At 40.5% G+C, this 19,438-nt stretch overlaps 1 protein-coding gene across 1 annotated transcript in view; it reads left to right on the top strand.

Moving 5' to 3' along the window:
- map3k5 (mitogen-activated protein kinase kinase kinase 5) overlaps nucleotides 1-19,438 on the top strand; it is an 80,323-nt gene that overhangs the window by 8,192 nt on the left and 52,693 nt on the right. Inside the window, exons 2-3 of the mRNA XM_023952698.1 lie at nucleotides 13,170-13,309; nucleotides 17,435-17,458. Of these exons, the coding sequence (XP_023808466.1) occupies nucleotides 13,170-13,309; nucleotides 17,435-17,458 (164 nt within the window). The remainder of the gene's footprint in view (nucleotides 1-13,169; nucleotides 13,310-17,434; nucleotides 17,459-19,438) is intronic.

Raw genomic sequence — 19,438 nt, 5'->3', positions numbered from 1 at the left:
CTCTTCAACCGTTTCATATAAACAAACATATTTTGACACAGACAAAAGCAGCTTTGCACGGATTTCAGTGCAGAGCTGCTTTTCCTCAGTTTCAGAATCTGTTGAAATGACGTTAAACGCATAAATAGTTAAAGACTTATGGTAGGTCAAAGTGCGTGTGATATTTTATGCCGCCGACTGTATATGAGAACTGGACTGAGTGAGTGTGACGTCATCAGACTCCAATGAAGTTGACGTAAAATCAGACGGCGTTTTGTGCAGTACTGACCCCACTGTGTTGGAGCCAGTGATTGGTCTAAGTCTGCCTGAGTCTACATTTCTATGGCAACCACTCTCACCAATCAGGAGTGAGCCTGTTGGAAGGCCACACCCCTACCACTTGAAAGCAGGCAGCACGAAATCTGTCAAACATTTTGAACGTTCCAAACATTCTGTTTTTGAGGCTTCTGATTGGTCATGTCTTAACTTCAATAACTCCTTCAGAGAAAATATGCAAAATGTAGTAATGTTATAGTAAAATAATATGTTAAAAAATGTATCGGATCAAGAGCGATTATTCTTACAAAAAGAATGAGTGGGTAACAGCTGGTTATTTCTCTATAGAATTTGATTTTGACTTCTTGGAAGCAGCAGGTACTTCCTGTTTGGAACGCCAGTGGGGAGGGGTCACTCAGTCTAGTTGTCATAAACAATCAATGGCTGCAGGTGATAGCTGCAATATTAAAGTTGAAATTAACACAATTCAGTAATAGTACAAGCAGTTTTTGTCATGACAACAGTACTAGAGTACGTTTTTTATGCACTTTCATGTTAATTGAGTTACACATTTACAGCCCTTTATTACCTTGATTTTAAGGCCTTTACAGTGACGATCCCGTCCATCTCTGCACACATTTATATACTGAATGTGATAATCATGCAACAATCGCAATTTAGACATTTTGTCATTTCCCATCACTAGTTTTTAATGTTTATTTTTGTTGAGGAAAGCCTAAACTATGGTGTTTTATTGTGGTTGGGTCTTGTTGATTTTACTGCAGATGACCAAACCTAAAGCCCTGGTGCAAACCAACAGACTGTGATGTCCACACAAGTGTTTGTTTGACTTGCCACAGCATGTAGAACAATTCCAGCCATCTGCTGTTCCTGGAAGTTTGGCATTACTTGACATTCCCCTTTACGAGCTGAGGGAGGAACCTCCAGCGGCTCGCGGAAACTGCTCCCCTCTGTCTTCTGGTCTGTGTGCACTGAGCCTCAGGGAGAAACCTTATTTAGAGAACAGTGGATCGTCCGCTCTCTTTTGGTTTCCCTCACACCGTTTACAGCAGTCGTCCTGGTGTGTCTCCATGGTTACAACATCTGACATGCAGCTGTTATGTAACCGACTGTAACTAGGGCTGTGTTTACCTACTGTAGCTCTCGTGCTTTAGTCAAATTAGGGTCCTCCTGATGAAAGTGCAGTCCGGTACACTGTGCTCCTTCAATGTAATTGCAGGAGCTCTTAACATGGTCGTTTGACACTTTTTGCAGAGATGAAGGGTTATTTGGGCAGAATATACACAGAATCCCACACATGCAAACACTTCCTGTTTCCTCTTCCATGACTGCATGAAAGCTTGTTCCCAATTTGTGTTCTGGATGTTTTCAGACAGACTGACAGACATTAGGGATGCCACAGTTTACTTCCCCACAATTTGGTTCAAACCTCAATGTTTGGGTCATGGTTTTTCTTTCAGTTGATATATGATTTGTGTATCAAAAAAACAACACAAAAAATGACAAATTCAAAAAAATACTTTTTTAAATTTGCAAACAAGCAAGTAACAATGCAGAAAACCATTTTAGTTGGCTGAAATTAAGCCTGGTGTAATGTAATGGAACAATAAATCACAAGTCTGTCATATGTGTGTTTGACACTTCAACCTAAACATACCAATGTTTAACCCTACGGGTTGCTTTTAAACCGAGAATTGTTGCATCAAGAAACAGACATTCTGGTTTGAGAGCAAAGTCTTCATGCAGATCGGAAGTAGACCAGAACTGGAACCAAGAGCTGGTTTTCCAGAGGCAGCCACCTTTCTGGTTCCACATGCAAACTGTAGATTTGCATGGAGAGGTGACATCACCAGACTACAGCTTTTAACATTTTGAACCCTAAAGGACAATTTGTGGACCTGAAGAGGAAGGTGGAGATTCGTTAGGTCCATTGACGCACACAAAGAACAAACATTTGGGTTTTTTATCACAAAAAGCAGCAACATTTCTATGAATTTAGACAAAAGTCAACTTCCCTTTTCAATTTAGAAAGAGCTAAAAGCTTCTTCTTCTCCTTTACTTAATTGTGGTTTTAAGAACTTCAATTCATCATATATGACTGGGGTTTAATACTGTGAAGTCATGGTTAAGGTCAATGATGTCTATGTCAAACATCAGGATCACAGTTTCCCATCTCTGCATGTTGCAGAAGCAGAAGGTCTGCAGGCGTTACAGGTGGAGTGGACCTCCAGCGGTCTCAGGACCATCTTGGTCTCATGGAGAACAGCCTCTTGGCCGTGCAGTTTTTTTATTGCATAAATTTCATAATTTGAATCAGAAATTTTTTCCCCCCAGAAAAACAAAACTACAAGTCTTGGAAACTTAAACGTTTTGAGGAGTTTGTTTGGTTTTGTGGTTGAAGAGACATGACTCAGCTTAAGTTGCTGGTTTTAGCTAGAAATCAGGATGACTCCTGGACACCTGCCTGATGAGAAGGCGTGATGGACAAGTTCTGCCAGAACTCCATTTTCCTCCAGCAAGACCAATAAGAAGTATTTGGAGAAAATGAAGTTAACTGATGGATTTGCATGAAAGTGACAGGAAAGCTTGATAGGATGTCATAAGAGAAGCTTTTGCTGTTACTGCATTAAATGTGGTTCTGGGGGTTATTACATCATCAAAATCACCAAGAAAAAGAGCAATGGAACCAAAAAAAAAAAGCGCTTAATAAATCAATGCCTGATGTGAATATCGTAAAATCAACCTGTGCAATCAGCCTAAAGTGTTTAATTAATCCAAAGACTACAGGTCAACCCCTGCACGGGTGCACGTAACTGCTTACATTTTTCATCCTATTTATTAAGAAAAATCATTGAGGAAAATCATTAATCATCTGGTTTTAGACTGTGAAGTTTTTATTCCTAACTTTTGTGTTCTTCATATGTCCACACACAACTCCTAATGTTCCTGATGGGCTTTTCCTCTGGCGTCTCCACAGGCCTCTCACAGTAAAATAGACTTTCACGTCTAAACGTTTGTGGTCCGTTTGGGCCAGAGAACCCGACCCAACAGAGATAAAAGCTTAGCATCTCAATCCTCAATAAAATATTGAGCAGAGGATTCGTCGGAAAAGAGCCGATGCAGACTCCTTGGAAAATGATCTATAATAAGGAGCCAAAACCTACCAGATGCACTTCACTGTTTGTCTTCCCCCGCCTCTCCTGCTGCAACTGAAAGCCATGAGAGTATCGAATTAGTTTCCCTCCTCTGCTTTGAATTGGAGGCGAATGAATCAATTTAGCTTTGGTCAGCAGCTGACGGCCCAACTGTAGGAGACCTTATGCTGGGTATTCTGACTTTAGCTGCCTTAACACTTGTTTGTTCCCCACCGCACTTCTTTCCTTTGGAGAGTCTTCTTCATTTAGAACAGTGGTTCCCAAACTGGGGGGCGCGGAGGTATTGCAGGGGGGGCGCGGCAAGGCTACGGCTTGAAGCAAGCCCACACCAGTCACTGAAAAGATGTGGACATTAAAGGTGGAGTTTTTGCAGAGTTAAACGTTCAGGATTTTGTTATTTTCTTCATAGAGCTGGTAAAGTGTAGAAGGCCACTTTCATGCAGAAATGGAGTTTATAAGAAGATGTGTTGAAAGCCATGAACACCATTACATGGTAAAATTTTATGATACATGATGCAGTGTCACTTTTAATAATTGGAAAGGTGATTTGTGCAGAAAAAGTTTGGGAACCACTGATTTAGAAGGTGTGAGAGCTCACCTGAACTCTATTGGCTGCCATAATTCTGACCCGCCTCACTATGAGGGTCTCCAAGAACACAGAAAAAAAATCACCCGATAAACCGAAAAGGAAAATGTGTCATAAGCTCAAAACATTAGAGTAAAAAACAAAGCTTATAGAAAGGTCAAAGGACTGCAATGGAATTAGGAGGCTAAGTGCGGCGCATTTTTATAAAAAAAAAACCAAACCAACGTTCCGATGGTAAATGTGTTCCAGACAGGAGATGAAAGAGCTTGTCCAGAAAGGATTGTCTTAAGAATTTAGGAGCTACTCTTGGCTCCTTTTTCTTCATTTCAAAGCTTGTTTTGAGAAATAATACTCCAAAATGAGGAGTTGTTGCTTCATATGTTTCCAAGTAGTTTGGCAGTGTGAAAGAAAACTCAAATAAATGTTGGAATAAAACTTGTTTAAAGTCTTTAGAAGAAATCTGACAAATTAGGGAGGAATGGTTTTGGAACCAGACCATTAGAACTGTTATTTGTGTTTTAATGTTGCACTACGTTACATTCAAGTGATTGAAGAAAGCTTTACGATGAAGAATCAAGTGGTTAAACGGAGGATTTCTTCCCAAGTCTTTTATCAATGCATAGCTTTTTGCCCTTGTTTTAAAATTCCTAAGGCCTAAAAATGATCTGACACTTTGCTTCCATTTTTCCACCAATTGCTACAATCGTTTACACAAAAATATTCTGTAAATTGTTGGGTTTCCTACACGGATTAGTTTAACCTGAGAACACGGAGGGCCTGTTTGACATCACAAAGGTGTTCGTAGCCTTAATCCTAACCAATGAAATCCTAAATGACAACAGGTAAGACTTCAGCTTTAAGACAAAACTTCCTGCAACTCATAAAATAATTCATCCTATCAACCGGATCAGTAAACAGCTAATATATTGAATTGTCGTATTTTTATTCTTGCTGAGCAGACTTCTTTGTGATTATTTGCAGGTTGTTATCTAAAGATGTTCTCCAGGTTTACGCTTTCTTTCTCCATTTTTCCATCTAGTGTTTGTAGCTGAGCATTTTTGTTTGCAAAACCACTTAACGCCGACCTTTGAATGAGATGAACTAGTGTTTGTTCAAACAAAGCAAGCAATTTAGAAAAGTACTGCTTATCTGCCCACTTCTTCTATAGCAGCCTGTCACCAAGACATTGTATTAGTTAACTTAGGTCATGCAGATTTTTAAAAAAGGGCATTTTCAACCCAGCTAAGCAAAAAACTGTTACTAAAGCTCAATATTAACAAATCGGGTACATATTTTGTGAAACAAACAAAAAAACTTTAATCAGAATTTTTTTTTGTTTGTATCACAGATTCCTTTCTAAAAGAAAACAAAAACACTTACTGACCACTTTATTAGGTCCACCTTGCTAGTAGCGGGTTGGACCCCCTCTTGCGTTTTTGCTTAATTCTTGATGGCATCGATTCAACAAGGTTCTGGAAAGTTTCCTCAGAGAGTTTGGTCCATTTTGACATGAATGCATCACACAGTAGCTGCAGATTTGTCGGCTGTACATCCATGATGCCAATCTCCTGTTCCACCACATCCTAAAGGTTCTCTATTGGGATGAGATCTGGTGACTACCATCAGAAGATGGTAGACTGTGGTCAGAAAGGGAAGGACATGGTCAGCATCTATACTTAGGTAGACATTTGCCTTTAAACCATACTCCATTGGTACTAAGGGGTCCTAAGTGTGCCAAAAAATATCCCCCACATCATGACACCACCACCACCAGCCTGAACCGTTGATACAAGGCAGGATGGATCCATGGTTTTTCCTAAAATGATGACAAAATTAAATTTGAGGTTGAACTTCTTTCAAAATATCATTTAGTCATTTTCATAAAAATCATAAATAAACCTTTTTAAATCATGATTTGCCATTTGCTTTTTTAAGTAGTGAAACAAAAAGACTTGGCTTATACCTAAAGAAAACACAAAATCAATTTGAAGTCAAACTCCTTTAAAAATATCACAAATTCGTTTTTAAAAATGAATTAAAAAAATTACAAATGAATTTTTTCTCTTTTCTAAACCATATTAAAGCTAGCCAGGCTAACCAAAACAGATGCTATCTTTTACTTAAAACAAAACTTATTTTAGTTGTCCTCTTTTAAAAATATCAGTCATTTTCAAATTTTAAACTTTATAAATGTTAATGTACTGATTGTTAAAGTTTGTTAAAACCAGCTGAGCTAAAGATGAGGTATTAGCATATACCCAAAAAGATAACTGACACATTTGATTTGAAGTTGAATTCTTAAAAAAAATAATCATAAAAACCTTTATTGATGATTTTTTTGTTCACCTTTCAGCATATCCCTTCAGGGGTTTTGGCAGAGGTTTTTCATGCCTGATGCCCCTCCTGACACAACCCTGGATTACCTCCGGGCTGGGGACCGGCACAGGGAGTCTCAGACTTGGGGCCCCCTTTTGGCTCACTAGATCAGCAGGTGCAGGTGCAGTTTGTGATGGAGTGTCTTATTACCTGATGTGAGACGCATCAATCACTGCCCTGCAATATTGTGGCTGGTGCAGCCTCTCATTTTTAAAATCTAACATTTTTCAAATAATTTTAGACATTTTCCCAATAGATTTTCTTCAGTGTGTGTTTCAGGCCTCCACGATGATTGATGCTTGATTAACAGAAACATGTTCAAACAAGCTAATAGTTGCCTGGAGGATTAATTCTTAAGAGTTGATCAATCTGAAGCAGTTTCCTGCGATCCTGTGTGTTGTCGTGCAACAGTGTTGCTGAGAGACTCAGCTCATACATGCACGCCGAAAGCATCAGCTGTTTATCACGATCCGTCAGCCCTCAGGGGATTTGCTGAAAGCACAAATCACTGATGCTTCTGCAGATTCTCTCTTGGATCTTTTTCTTGGCGGTCTGCATTCGTCCTCCGTGTTCACTCTGCCCTGGCGGCAACATTTACGTCCATAAAGCCGTTGTGGAGCGTTGCCCCCCTGGTCATTGCCGCTTTGTCTGGTTTTTGGTCTGAAACCAGAGCCCAGTTGCATCAGGCTTTTGCTTTTAACGGCCGGTTTGCATTAAAATCACCATCAGATGTAATATTAATGGAGCTTGCAGCAGAGAAGTGAGACTAGCTTATCTTTTATTCATCGGCCAACCTGTGCTGTCTGAATGTTGACTTTTCCATGCACCCTTCCTTGAGTTGATCTAACTGTAGCGTCTTTTGAAACGCGAGATCTGAACGGTTGTTTTTAAAGCGCAAGAACATTTTCTGCCACCAGAACATTTGACTGCTGTGACGGCGTCACCAGTATACATGACAGATCTGGAAGTACTTGCTGAGCAACAGCCTGTCCTCTGAGGGTTTAGGTGTGCTTTTTCTCTGCTTGATCCGTCTGAAAGTTCAATCTAACGTGCACTCCATCAGCGAGCAGCAGGCTCCCCAACGCAATGATGCCGCCTCATTCAGAGAACAAAACCCACTTGACATTCCACATGACTGCACAAAGCTCTAAATCCCTCATATCCTGCGCTCTGCCAATTTGGCTGCAATGGAAACAGAGGGACACCTGGGAGAAAGAGGGGCTGATAGCCGGAGCTTATCTTCTCGGAGACAAATCTATGCTTCCTGCTTGATTTTGGATGTTGCTCATGATGGAGCCACATGGCCTCAGAGCTGTCCAAACCTCTCCCAAGGCTCCTGGTGCTCCTTTGCAATCAGAAATGGTTTCCAGGGACAGGTGAACTTCTGCTCAATAAGCTCGAGGTTTTGGGTTGTCTGCTGTCAAAGTGTTCTCAGTGGTCTTTTTACTAAATTATAAAGTTGTTTTTAGGCAAAATAAAGAAATCGTGTGTCGTTTTCTAGGACATAGTTTCTGCAGAGCAGCAAGAGTTCATTAGAAATGGTATCTGTAAATCAGCTGTATTGTCAATTTAAGCATTTTGAGGACATTTGTTAGAGGGACAAACCTTTTTTTTTGCAGATATAGAAGACCTTTTTAGATCAAACTAAATAAACTAAAGTCCCTAAAATCCTAAAAATAAAGGGCAGTTGGATCCACTTGATTTGGAAGCTTTACCTAATAGTTTCAAAAAACCTGAAGCCAGATATCTGTTCTGCTGCATCACTAATATTAATGGAGTTAGATGGAAAGCAAAAACAGAAGGTTCAAAAATAATTGTGACTAATCAACCAAAATAATTGTTCATCTCAGTGCCAGCTTGCAGATTTTACAAACTCTCATTTACTTTTTTGTGGAGTTTCGCCTTGCTGCTGGCATCCTTCTCTGGTTTCTTTCCTTTCAGCATAAGTGTGACAAAACGCCACAGAGGGAGCAGCGGGTGTAATGTTGCCCATGTCCTCCATTGTTTGAGATTTGTATTGTGCATGCAGAACACTGCCGTCACACTACACAGAACTCTCCCGGTTTTAAAGACTCTCTAAAGTCAGTGTTGGAAAAAACGGATTGTCCAGCAATACAGAGTAAAGCCATAATCACATAATGGAAAATCCCCATTTAACTGGGCGATTGCAACACCTCACTCATATTTTTTCCCCAGCAATTCAAAAAAAAAGAAAGTTTTTTTGGCTTTTGTTTTTTTTCTTTTAATGTTGTCATCTGATAGTCAAGTGTTCTCGTTTTTAAGCTACTGCTGTGTCTTGGGCTTGAAGAGGAAAGTCGCTGGTAACTAACTAAGGTGGTGGTTATGTTTTAGTATTATAAACCAAACTAGTTATCAGGGAAAGTAATGGTTAACCACCCGTATACGCTCCACAAAAGCCCTTTGAATTTCAGATGTTTCCTCAACAACCTGATATTAAAATTCTCACCAACCAAACTAGTTATAATTAAAATAAACACAATTTGAGCTAAAATACGTCAACATGGCTGCAATTGTTATAAAGAGAAACTAAATATGTTTAAAACCAAAATAAGTCTTTTAACTTTTCTTTTTGGTGTTAAATTCTGCAATTGGAGTCAAAGGGAAATTGCTTCTTTTTGCAACCTGCCTCAAGTGGCTATTTGTGGAACTGCAACATTTGGTACTTCCTGTTTGGGTTTGATTCTAGGAGCAGAAATGGGGGAAAATACGATGTCCAGTCAGAGTATAATACATTTAAACGTCTTAAGATGAACCTCAATGGAATGAAAAAGTGCTTCCATCTTTCTGTTGGACATTTCATCCTTGTGTGGAAAATCATGTAAGAAAACCACTTCCATCCCATCGTACTTCATCAGTCCACCACCGCTGTGTCTGTCAGCTGATGTGAGGTTTCTGTATTGACATGCTGTCTTTCATCTTTATTGACATTATCAATAAACCTGTCTTTTCTCTGATTTATCTCTAAAAAGAACGCCTGCAGATATTTTTTTTAATTTCTTATGTCCTTATAAGCAGTAAATAGGCAGAGGCTAGGATCGTTAGTGACTAACAAGTTCTCTTGTAGCTTTTAAGGCTTTTTATTTGACACATTTGTACACTAATCAGTTCCTTGACATTGACAAAGCTATGCCTTAGTCAAAACTGGCCTTATGGGTGGATACGGGCTGTCTGCAGGTGAAAAAAACATGTGCAAAACACACAAAATGTCGAGGTTGTAGACTACTCGATGAACCCTTTGAGTGCAAATTTTTGTGTTTTTAACTACGGGCTACGCCCAAAAGATTGCAGCAAACACTTATACTGTAGAACATGCAAGGGTAAGTGAGGGTGAAGTAGACTCAGATGTTTCATACATATTTTTTTTTACTCCCCCAACATCCTGTGGACTGACGTAAGTGCTGGTCACGTAAAAGGTTCATGCTCCTTTCGTGCCCCATACAAGTTTTCCCATTTTTCGCCTACAGACAGCCCGTATCTATCCATTAGGGCAGTTATGACTAATGCTTTACTAACAACTAGAGTGTGACATAAGGACACCGTACGACAGCAACACCCATATATCATAAGTGCACAAAACTTACATTAGTCTTACATTCACCACACGAAAAACAATCATTGGTTCCATTTGCAACAAGCCTTAAGGGAACTGTAAGACGCACCTGTGCTCCCCTTAAGATCCGCCTTTCACCAGCTGCTCCTGTCTACCTGGACAACCCAAAAACCTGGAACACCTGTACGGGTCAACCCCCACATGCCAGCAGGTGCATGTGACTATAGCTCTATTTTTCAACTTACAACATTAGATTACAACATTAGTCATATTTTTTTTTAGTTTGAATTGCTTTTCTCGTCTTCCAGAGTGTAAAGTAGCGACTCTCCGTTCATTCGTCTACGGACTGAGTTTTGTGAACTTATCTTTGAGACCTGGTTAAACTGTAGTGTTGCATATGCAGCCACATGGGAATGTATGACATGTCAGGCCGGCAGTGCACATATGAAAAATGGATGCCAAATTTGTCCAGGTTTCATTTGGATAATTCGGTAGCTTCCCTTCAGAGGAAAATCCGTCGTTATCCAGGCACGGGTTGAACTAACTGACAGGTTTTTGTTTGCTTCAGTCCTACTGAGAAGCTTTATTCCAGGTAAAACCGCCTCTCACAGGTCAGAGAATGTCTGCTCTGAACTCCTTGTAATATGCATGTTGACATAGAAAGGCGGATAGTTGGAGACGGTAGAAAAAACAAGGGTGGGGGCTTTATCTTTGTCAAGACCGGAGCAGTTTTGTTTTTACTTGTATCAGTGACGGCGAGGAGCCTCAGCTTCTAGTGAACACCTTTTGTCAAACTTCAGAGCGTTGGTGTTTATTACTGACTAATCGACAGAACCACATTGGTGTGTCTTTCCGGGAAATAAGCCACTGACTGTAAATCCATGCACAGAAGCAAACGGGCTTGTTTTCCTGGAAGAAGCGCTCATTTTGTTCCAGGGTGGGAAATCTCCACCTCTTGACCAGCGGCACTGCTGGTTTGAGTGACTCTTGGCCATATTTACTCCTCTTGACATATTGATCTGGATCGTGCAATGAAATCCAGCTGGAGCCTGAGTAGACGTTTGCTTTAAAAGTTGAGAAGGAGATTCTCTGATGTTAGAGATCGCTAACATTTACTAACGATCAGCCTTGAAATGATGCAAGTTTTGAGAAGCAAAAAAAGAAAAAAATCATGAAACTGCTTTAAAGGTTGTAATGCTCTGAGCCAGCTCAAAGTTTTGAAACATATCTAAAGATCTTCTATTGAAACGACATCTGCCAACATCTGAAAGTAATTCCAGGTATGACCTTAGATTTTAAAGTTAAGTCAATCGACTATTTGCAGAAAAAAATATGACACCAAAAACACATCTCAACGCTACTGTTATTTTCATACTTGCATAAAAAAACACCTCCATGCAAATTTTAAAATCAAAGAACACAAAATGCAGATTTAAATCATTGAAATGCCAGATTACGGTAAAATTAAAAGATTGCTACTGTGATATTGTCCTAAAATAGTGCAAAATAAATAAGAGCTATTGAATAATCTATAATAAATTAAATTTTTGCTCAATTTAACCTAGCATTGGGAAAATCACAGCAATGCAAACAATTGTATGTGTTGTAACCAAAACTATTTTATTAACCTGCTTCCTTGTATATCTAATTATAAATATATCCTTATTTAGTAAAATTCTAACTAGTATCACAATGTTTCTTACAATGTTTTCCTTTATTAGACCTTAAGTCCTTACGTTATTGTTTTTCTCTCTTCGTTAAAAAATAAAAATCGACCCAGATAATCTCTTACGTTTGCACTTTCATTATTAGTCTCTGCCAGCAAACAGATTTTTCTTTAACAAAAAAAAAAAAGTAGAATTTTGCTTTTGAGTTCTTAAATGTTAGTTACAAACCAATTTATTTGGCCTTCTCCCTTTTTTTAACTCTCACTTTCTTGAATTTTGATTTAAAAGTGGCCTTAGGTTATACTTTTGTTCAAAAACTTCCTCATGCACAAGGATTGTTTTACGATTCTGTGTTATTTCTGCACCGTTTGTTTCACAACATAACAAAATCATTTGTTCATTTTATACCAAAGAATAAAATTTGTTTTTTTTTAAGCCAGTTTATCCTGAAATCGATTTGAAAAGCTGCTTTTCTGCATGTCAGAAACAGCTGATTCACGTTGATTGCATAAACGGTTAAAGATTTAGCGAATGCCAAGCTTTTGTATTGTCACATCTTGGGGAATACCCAGGACATGTCTCTCGGCTGGCCTGGGAATGTCTCAGGGTCCCCCCCAGAAGAAGTAGCTGGGGAGAGGGATGTCTGGGCTTGAATGGTTGGATGGATGAATGGATGGATGCATGGATGGATGGATGGGTGGATGGATGCGTGGGTGGGTGGGTGGGTGGATGGATGCATGGATGGATGGATGGATGGATGGATGAATGGATGGATGCATGGATGGATGGATGGGTGGATGGATGGATGGATGGATGGATGCATGGGTGGGTGGATGGGTGGATGGATGCGTGGGTGGGTGGATGGGTGGATGGATGCGTGGGTGGGTGGGTGGGTGGATGGATGCATGGATGGATGGATGGGTGGATGGATGCGTGGGTGGGTGGGTGGATGGATGCATGGATGGATGGATGGATGGATGCATGGGTGGATGGATGCATGGGTGGATGGATGCATGGATGGATGGATGGATGGATGGATGCATGGGTGGGTGGATGGATGCGTGGGTGGGTGGGTGGGTGGATGGATGCATGGATGGATGGATGGATGGATGGATGAATGGATGGATGCATGGATGGATGGATGGGTGGATGGATGGATGGATGGATGGATGCATGGGTGGGTGGATGGGTGGATGGATGCGTGGGTGGGTGGATGGGTGGATGGATGCGTGGGTGGGTGGGTGGGTGGATGGATGCATGGATGGATGGATGGGTGGATGGATGCGTGGGTGGGTGGGTGGATGGATGCATGGATGGATGGATGGATGGATGCATGGGTGGATGGATGCATGGATGGATGGATGGATGGATGGATGCATGGGTGGGTGGATGCATGGATGGATGGATGGACGGACATCTTGCATCGTCATTTCCAGGCAGAAACTACAACATTCAAATCCAGCTGTTGTAATGTAGAGGTGGATGCGGTTGGAGCGGTAGTGTTTTAAAGTAACGTGTGATACTTCTCTCCTCACCAGACATAGCTGTGGTGGAGATGACCGACGCCTTCCGGCAGCCCTCCCTCTTCTACCACCTGGGCGTCAGAGAGAGCTTCAGCATGGCCAACAACATCATCCTGTACTGTGACACTAATGCCGACTCCCTCCAGTCGCTGCAGGTAAGCAGCTAGCAGAAACCAGGACAACCTACTAATCGGACATGCTGCAAAATCACTGCCGTTCATAGAGGAGGTGATTGAAGGCTATATTTAGGAAAAGGCCAGGCTGAAATGTAATTTAGTAGTGGGGACTCATTTAATTTAATTTATTGTAGCTGTTAGGCCAGATTGAAACAGAAGAGGTTAAGCACATTTTTAATGGGAAGATAGCTCCGGATCGAGCAGCGCCTGCATTTATTTTTTATTCCCCATCAAATTGCAAGCGCATGTGTCCAGAACAGTCTGTTTAACCCAGCGCTATGATGGAGGCTCAATCATTTAAGCATTAAATTACGTTTATGTCTTATTACAGCAAAACATATTGAGTTTAAATACAATTCTTCCCCACATAAAGCCTGGTTAAACGGAAAAACAGATTATGTGACGAGAGCTGCGTTTCCGTTAAACGTTTCGACTTGAACCGTTGCTTGGCTCTGTCTCATTTTTTTCCCTCTACACTTGAGAACCACCTCAAAGATGGGGATTGGTTGTAGCTAAATGGAAAAAATGCAAACCTACAGCTGTCTCCTGTCTGTAAATCCCGCCCACCAAAATTCACCAGGGTTGGAACACAGGTGTAGGATTCCAAACCAAAGTCACAGAGCGGTACTCTTAATGCATTGGAGACTCAATGAATAAAAATCACCATTTAGTTGTGGTAAATTTACCACATTTCCCAGTTTTTGGGACAAAAAGAAGCTTACTCGTCTTTGGACAAAGAAAGACCTCAATAGGCGACACATTTTTACAACCTTTAAACTTTTGCAAACTACAGGATAATTGAGAAATGCGTCCCAAAAATGTTAGCATAACAAGACTTAGGACCAATGACATTTACAGGATTCAAACCATGAAAGCCACTGGGCAAGTCCCCCTCACATTTAGGGCGGCAGTGGCTCAGGCAGTTGAGCAGGTCGTCCAATGATTGACGGGTCGGCGGTTCGATCCCTGCTGGTGTCCACCGGACACATTGGAAGAACTTTGAGCGTCAGGAAAAGCGCAGATAAACCCAGTCCGTTAATATTTGTTATTATTTACAACTAAGGGATAATTTAGATTCACCAAACATGAAGCATATTTTTGGACTTCGGCTGGAAACCGGAAAACCTGTACATGCACAAAGAAAACATGTAAACTGGAACCAGGGCCTTCTCACTGTGAGGGGAGAATGCAAACCACTACACCACAGTGGAGGAGTTCCCTTCAAAATGTCTCTTTTGTCTTACAGCAGATCTTTGCAGGTGACTGACTGTTATAGTATTTATTTGTGAAGCTCTATGTAGAAACTAGTAGTTAAAAATAGAGTAAAATGTTACTTTTTTCTGTCAAATTAGATTGTTTTGCATTAACATGGAGTCCTTCAGGTAATTTCTTATCACACTAAGGTAAATATTAGTATTTAGTGAAACTTCTGTGCTATAATACTTTAAAGGGACAGTTTTTACCAGCATGAAAAGCTTGTTACCACACTAATGAATGTAATGTTAGGGTTCCTAACAGAGGGAGACTTATCACAGCTATAGCCCTGAATCTGGTGATAGTCCAGTCAACCTTCAGAGGAGGCTTGTTTTTGAACAAACACAGCATAGATGCACATTCTACGCTCCTTTCAGACTGGTTTCAATGTCATAAATGACTCTTGGGGACATGACGCCCTCCTCTGACGGAACCTGGTGTCTGACAGGAGTTTATCCATCGTGTAGCCACATGGACTATCGTAGGATCCTCCGGTCGGACTGGGCGTGCTGCTCCTCTCTACCCGAATTCCTTTTTTCTCCCTGGTAGCTCTGTGTAATACTGACCCTTGCAGTCTTCCTTTTGGCAGACGTACCTGCATCGGAACCAGAACACTGGTCTATGTTTATAATGTTCAAATCTCCTGCAGGAGAAGGATTTTCTATCAATGGGAACTGGTGATTACTTACATGGCCCTTTCTTTTTAAACCTTGCTTTCATGTCCAAAGCGCTTTACAGTCACAGTGCCATTCACCCATGCACACGCACACACATTCACACACTGATGACTCTGCTTCCTGATGCTGCGTTCACACCAACCTCAGTAACACGCGCTCAAGCAGCCACTTCCAAAGAAAAGTCTATGTAAATGTGTGATTTGGGCTTCCGTGTTCAAAATTCTCACGTTCACGTGTGACTATGTAGGTTTTCAAGATTGTTTTTGGGCTCTACATACAAAACGCATGGCCGGACATTGAAAGTTAAACGAGTTGAACAATCAGAGGCTCAGATTAGGTAGTTATATATAGGTAGCGTCCTTTTTGAAACCGTTTAAAAATTGATCATCAAGGAGAAATAAATCATTGTGGTTTCTGCCCAGCTAGAATTCTATGACACCAAGTCCTTTATATTTTGGAAAAGAGCTGTGAAAGAGGAAGGCTGGATCAAGATTCACCAGATTTGCACTGCTTAGACATTTTGCCTGCAAGCTTCCAACTGTTGAGTACATGTGCTAGTATAGGTTAGTGACAGACCTGTGTGAACACCATATGCTAAAAGCACGAACAACAAAGCGTTCAAAGCAATACCTTCCACAACAAAATATAGTCTCCTGCAGAAGTTTCCATGAATGTTTTTTAGTCAACGTTTGCATTCATTCTTCAGGTCCTGGTCATCCCAAACCGGCTCAACAGGGTTAAGACTTCATGTTTCCAGGTTTTTCATGGGGACTGTACACAGCTGTAGTGGCTGTTTGTTTCGGGCTGACCCTGGAGCCGGCAAAAACAGCCCCATACCATCACATTCCCTCCTCCGTGTTTGCCACATCAAGTGTTTTTAACAACTTTTGGAGCATACAAGGAATCACAGTGATGAACCAAGGATTTCCATTTATGTTCTGGGGTTGAGCTTGTTCGGGTTGGTTAAGGGCAGGGGTCCCCAAAATCCAGGCCTCGAGGGCCGGTGTTTTGATGGTTTTCTAGAATCCCTGCCTTATTTGATCACTTGGATCAGGTGTGTTTAGCCAATAAGGAGCTTCAATGGCAGGTTGGTTGGAAAACAAGTAGGACACCGGCCCTCCAGGCCTGGATTTGGGGACCCCTGGTCTAGGGCTTAGAACTCTTGCCTCACAGGGATATAGTCCTGGGTCGAGTCTCAGCTGCGTCCTTTCTGTGTGAAGTTTGCATGTTCTCCATCAATGTTAAGGCACTCCAGCTTCCTCCCACAACCAAAACAGCTGCTGTGAATGCTGTTGTCTGTGTGTCCTGGTGACCCACCCAGGGTGTACGCTGCTCTTACCCAACAGTAGATGGGACAGACTCCAGTAACCCCATAACCCCAAACAAGAAAAAAGTGGGTATGGAAGGTGAATGGATCTTTTTCCAGGCATCAGTTATCCGGATTATCTTACTCCATAAAGTCATCTCCACCTCAGTCAGCAGTCTTAGCAGGTTTTTCTTGCCGCTTTCTGCATCAAGGGTTTGGTAGCACTTGAATAGCAAAGTTGGGAAACCTCTAGGAATGAATTTCAAGGTTTGATCAACCTCTTTTTCACACAGAGCTTCAACTATTAATCTATTTGTGTTCCATGGAAAGAACCTTTTTGTCTTATTCTGAAATGTACTTCATTTTTTAGTTTTAGATACTTACGTTTTTTAACCTCTGACAACCTTTAACTCAATTTTGTTCAATTTCAAGCTTTTTATTGGTCTTTTTTTCACCCTAAACTGGAAAAACTTGGAAAGCTGGGGTGTCAAAGCCTCCGACCTCCTCAGGAGAAACCATACTGTTGAGCTTTGTATTAGTTGGGCTGTAAAAAGGAGGCCCTGCAACAGCCCTGACCTTGGTGTTTGTAAAACCCCATCATGAAGCAGACAGAGGTCAGATTCCAGTGGGTTTACATGGCAAAGAAAACATTCAAATGTCTAGTTTGTGACTAAAATTGAAGCAAGCAAACAAAAATGGCACTAAACTGACATTGAAACCATTTTCTCCTGCTTACTTTTTATAGGCTTTTGCTTTATTTATCTTGATAAAATGCCTCTAAATGGAAATGACCACATTCTTTTATTGTTTAGCCTCAGTATATGTCATTGTTGCATCTTAATGCACTTTTCTTTGCTCTTCCTACAGGAGATCATTTGCCAGAAGAACACTGTAAGTACCAAAATTTTTTTTCACACATTTGCTCACAATCGCACTTATTATACGGTGCAAAGAAAATGCCTTTTCAAAAACTGTGCAGCCAGCTCGGCGTCTTGCACCTTATGCTTCTCCTCTCAGCGTTACAAAAGGGCTTTCTCTTGTGCTGCAGTTGAAAAGCTGTGAGAAATATTTGGTCCCATGCAACATGTAAATGGCTTCTGCTGTCGATCTGTGGTTTGCTGAATGTTTGTCTGAACCTGTCATCTGCATGTGGATTTAAAAAAAACAACAAAAAAAAAAAAAACGGTCTTCATGCAAAAGCGAGCAGCATTCAAATCAGTTGGTGCTTTTAAACGGAGGAAATCAAGTTCAGTATGACTCAGACTAAACAAAACTACTGAAGCAGATCTGATATCAGCTTTTCAGAGCCATAGATAAAACCGCTTTATGCAGAGATGCATATATAGATTATGTCAAGGTAGATCCAAGCATTTGACAAGACATTTTAACACAATTTTACATCTAAAGGTGATCAAGTTAGAACTAATTGAAAAACTGCAAGCGGCTCCTTCTCGGCTCTTTAATAACAGAGAAAAGAGCAGCTGGTGCAGGAGTCAGAAGAAAGACGGAGCTCTCTTAAGTGGCTATTCAGAGTGGTCGCAGCGGCATGAAACGCTGAGGAGAGCGAGAGTGCGAGCTCACGCATGTCACTTCACGATCTCACCATCTTTTGTTCTCTGTTCTTCCTGCCTCTGTTAAGGCACTCCAAAGAAAATCCTGTTTTTGCCGTTTTTAACATGTTCTTGTAGCATCTTTCTGATGATGGAGGACATGCATAAAGAGAATTAAGAATAAAATTAGATTTCTGGCTGTTTCTTTATTCAAATTGTTGTATTGATGCAAAAATGCAGCTTGAAACAGATTTTGGTTGTGTATTAGTTGTGTAAATAGTGATGCAGTCGGTGGGCCACAAGCTCCCTGCTCTGTTCTGAAAGATCCGCCTGCAGACAAATAGATCCATGTTTGTCTTTGTTTTCCTCATCTGAGCTGGAATTTGGATCTAAACTGTACGGCTGGATAGTTCTAATATTCCATTTTTTGTTGCACCAGTAATGTTAGCTTTAGGTTGTGAGGGGCTGTAAGCTAGTGGGTGAGAGTATAAAGCAGGGGTGTCCAACTCATTTTCACCGAGGGCCACATCAGCATAGTGTCTGTCCTCAAAGGGCCAAATATAACTTATACATGTAACTAAATGTAATGAAAAATAAATATAACTACTCCTTAATGTTAAATAACTCATTTAGTTTTTTTTTTTTATAACTTTTAAAGTGACAATTACAGTTGCATAGAAAACATATGTTTGCTTGGCATAATCTGGCATAAATCCTTCTAAATTTGATTCTATCAGGTTAGGTTATATCAGTGCTTCTCAATAATTTTTTTCCAAGCCCCCCGCCCATCCCCCCATCACCCCACACACACTCACCGAGGTGACAATATATTAGGTTGGTATCCATAAAAATTGTGTGAGTATACCTAAAATTGTATCTTTTAACATTAACAAAAGAAAAAATCAATAAAAATTCACTTTCAACAAATATTAACTTTATTCAGCCACACAGAAACCCTGTTATAGCCTAAAACAGAAAAGTAGCTTAAAGTGCCTAAAATAAAAAAATCTTTCAGTCTTTATTTAAACTAGAAACATTTTGACCAACTGAACCATTTGATGCTGAGAAAAATAATTCAATAATAATAAATGTGAATTGATCTGAATCATTAACACAGCAGCACCAATATTAATGTTTTTAGTCTGAAGAAATAGGTTAAAAAAAACATTGTGCTGATTTTTTTTTAAATGATGGATTGTTTATTTCTGATCTCATAAAGTGCAGCTGTTTTACTGCTTTACCTGCTGTCTTTATGTCAAATACTGACACCAACTAAACCACAGGCAGACAAAGAATGCATTTATGGAAAATAAAGACACGT

The sequence above is a fragment of the Oryzias latipes genome, chromosome 24, assembly GCF_002234675.1.
Source record: "Oryzias latipes chromosome 24, ASM223467v1".
In the NCBI taxonomy this organism is placed as follows: Eukaryota; Metazoa; Chordata; class Actinopteri; order Beloniformes; family Adrianichthyidae; genus Oryzias; species Oryzias latipes.
Note: the sequence above shows the minus strand (reverse complement) of the source record. Positions and strands in the feature narration are given on the sequence as shown.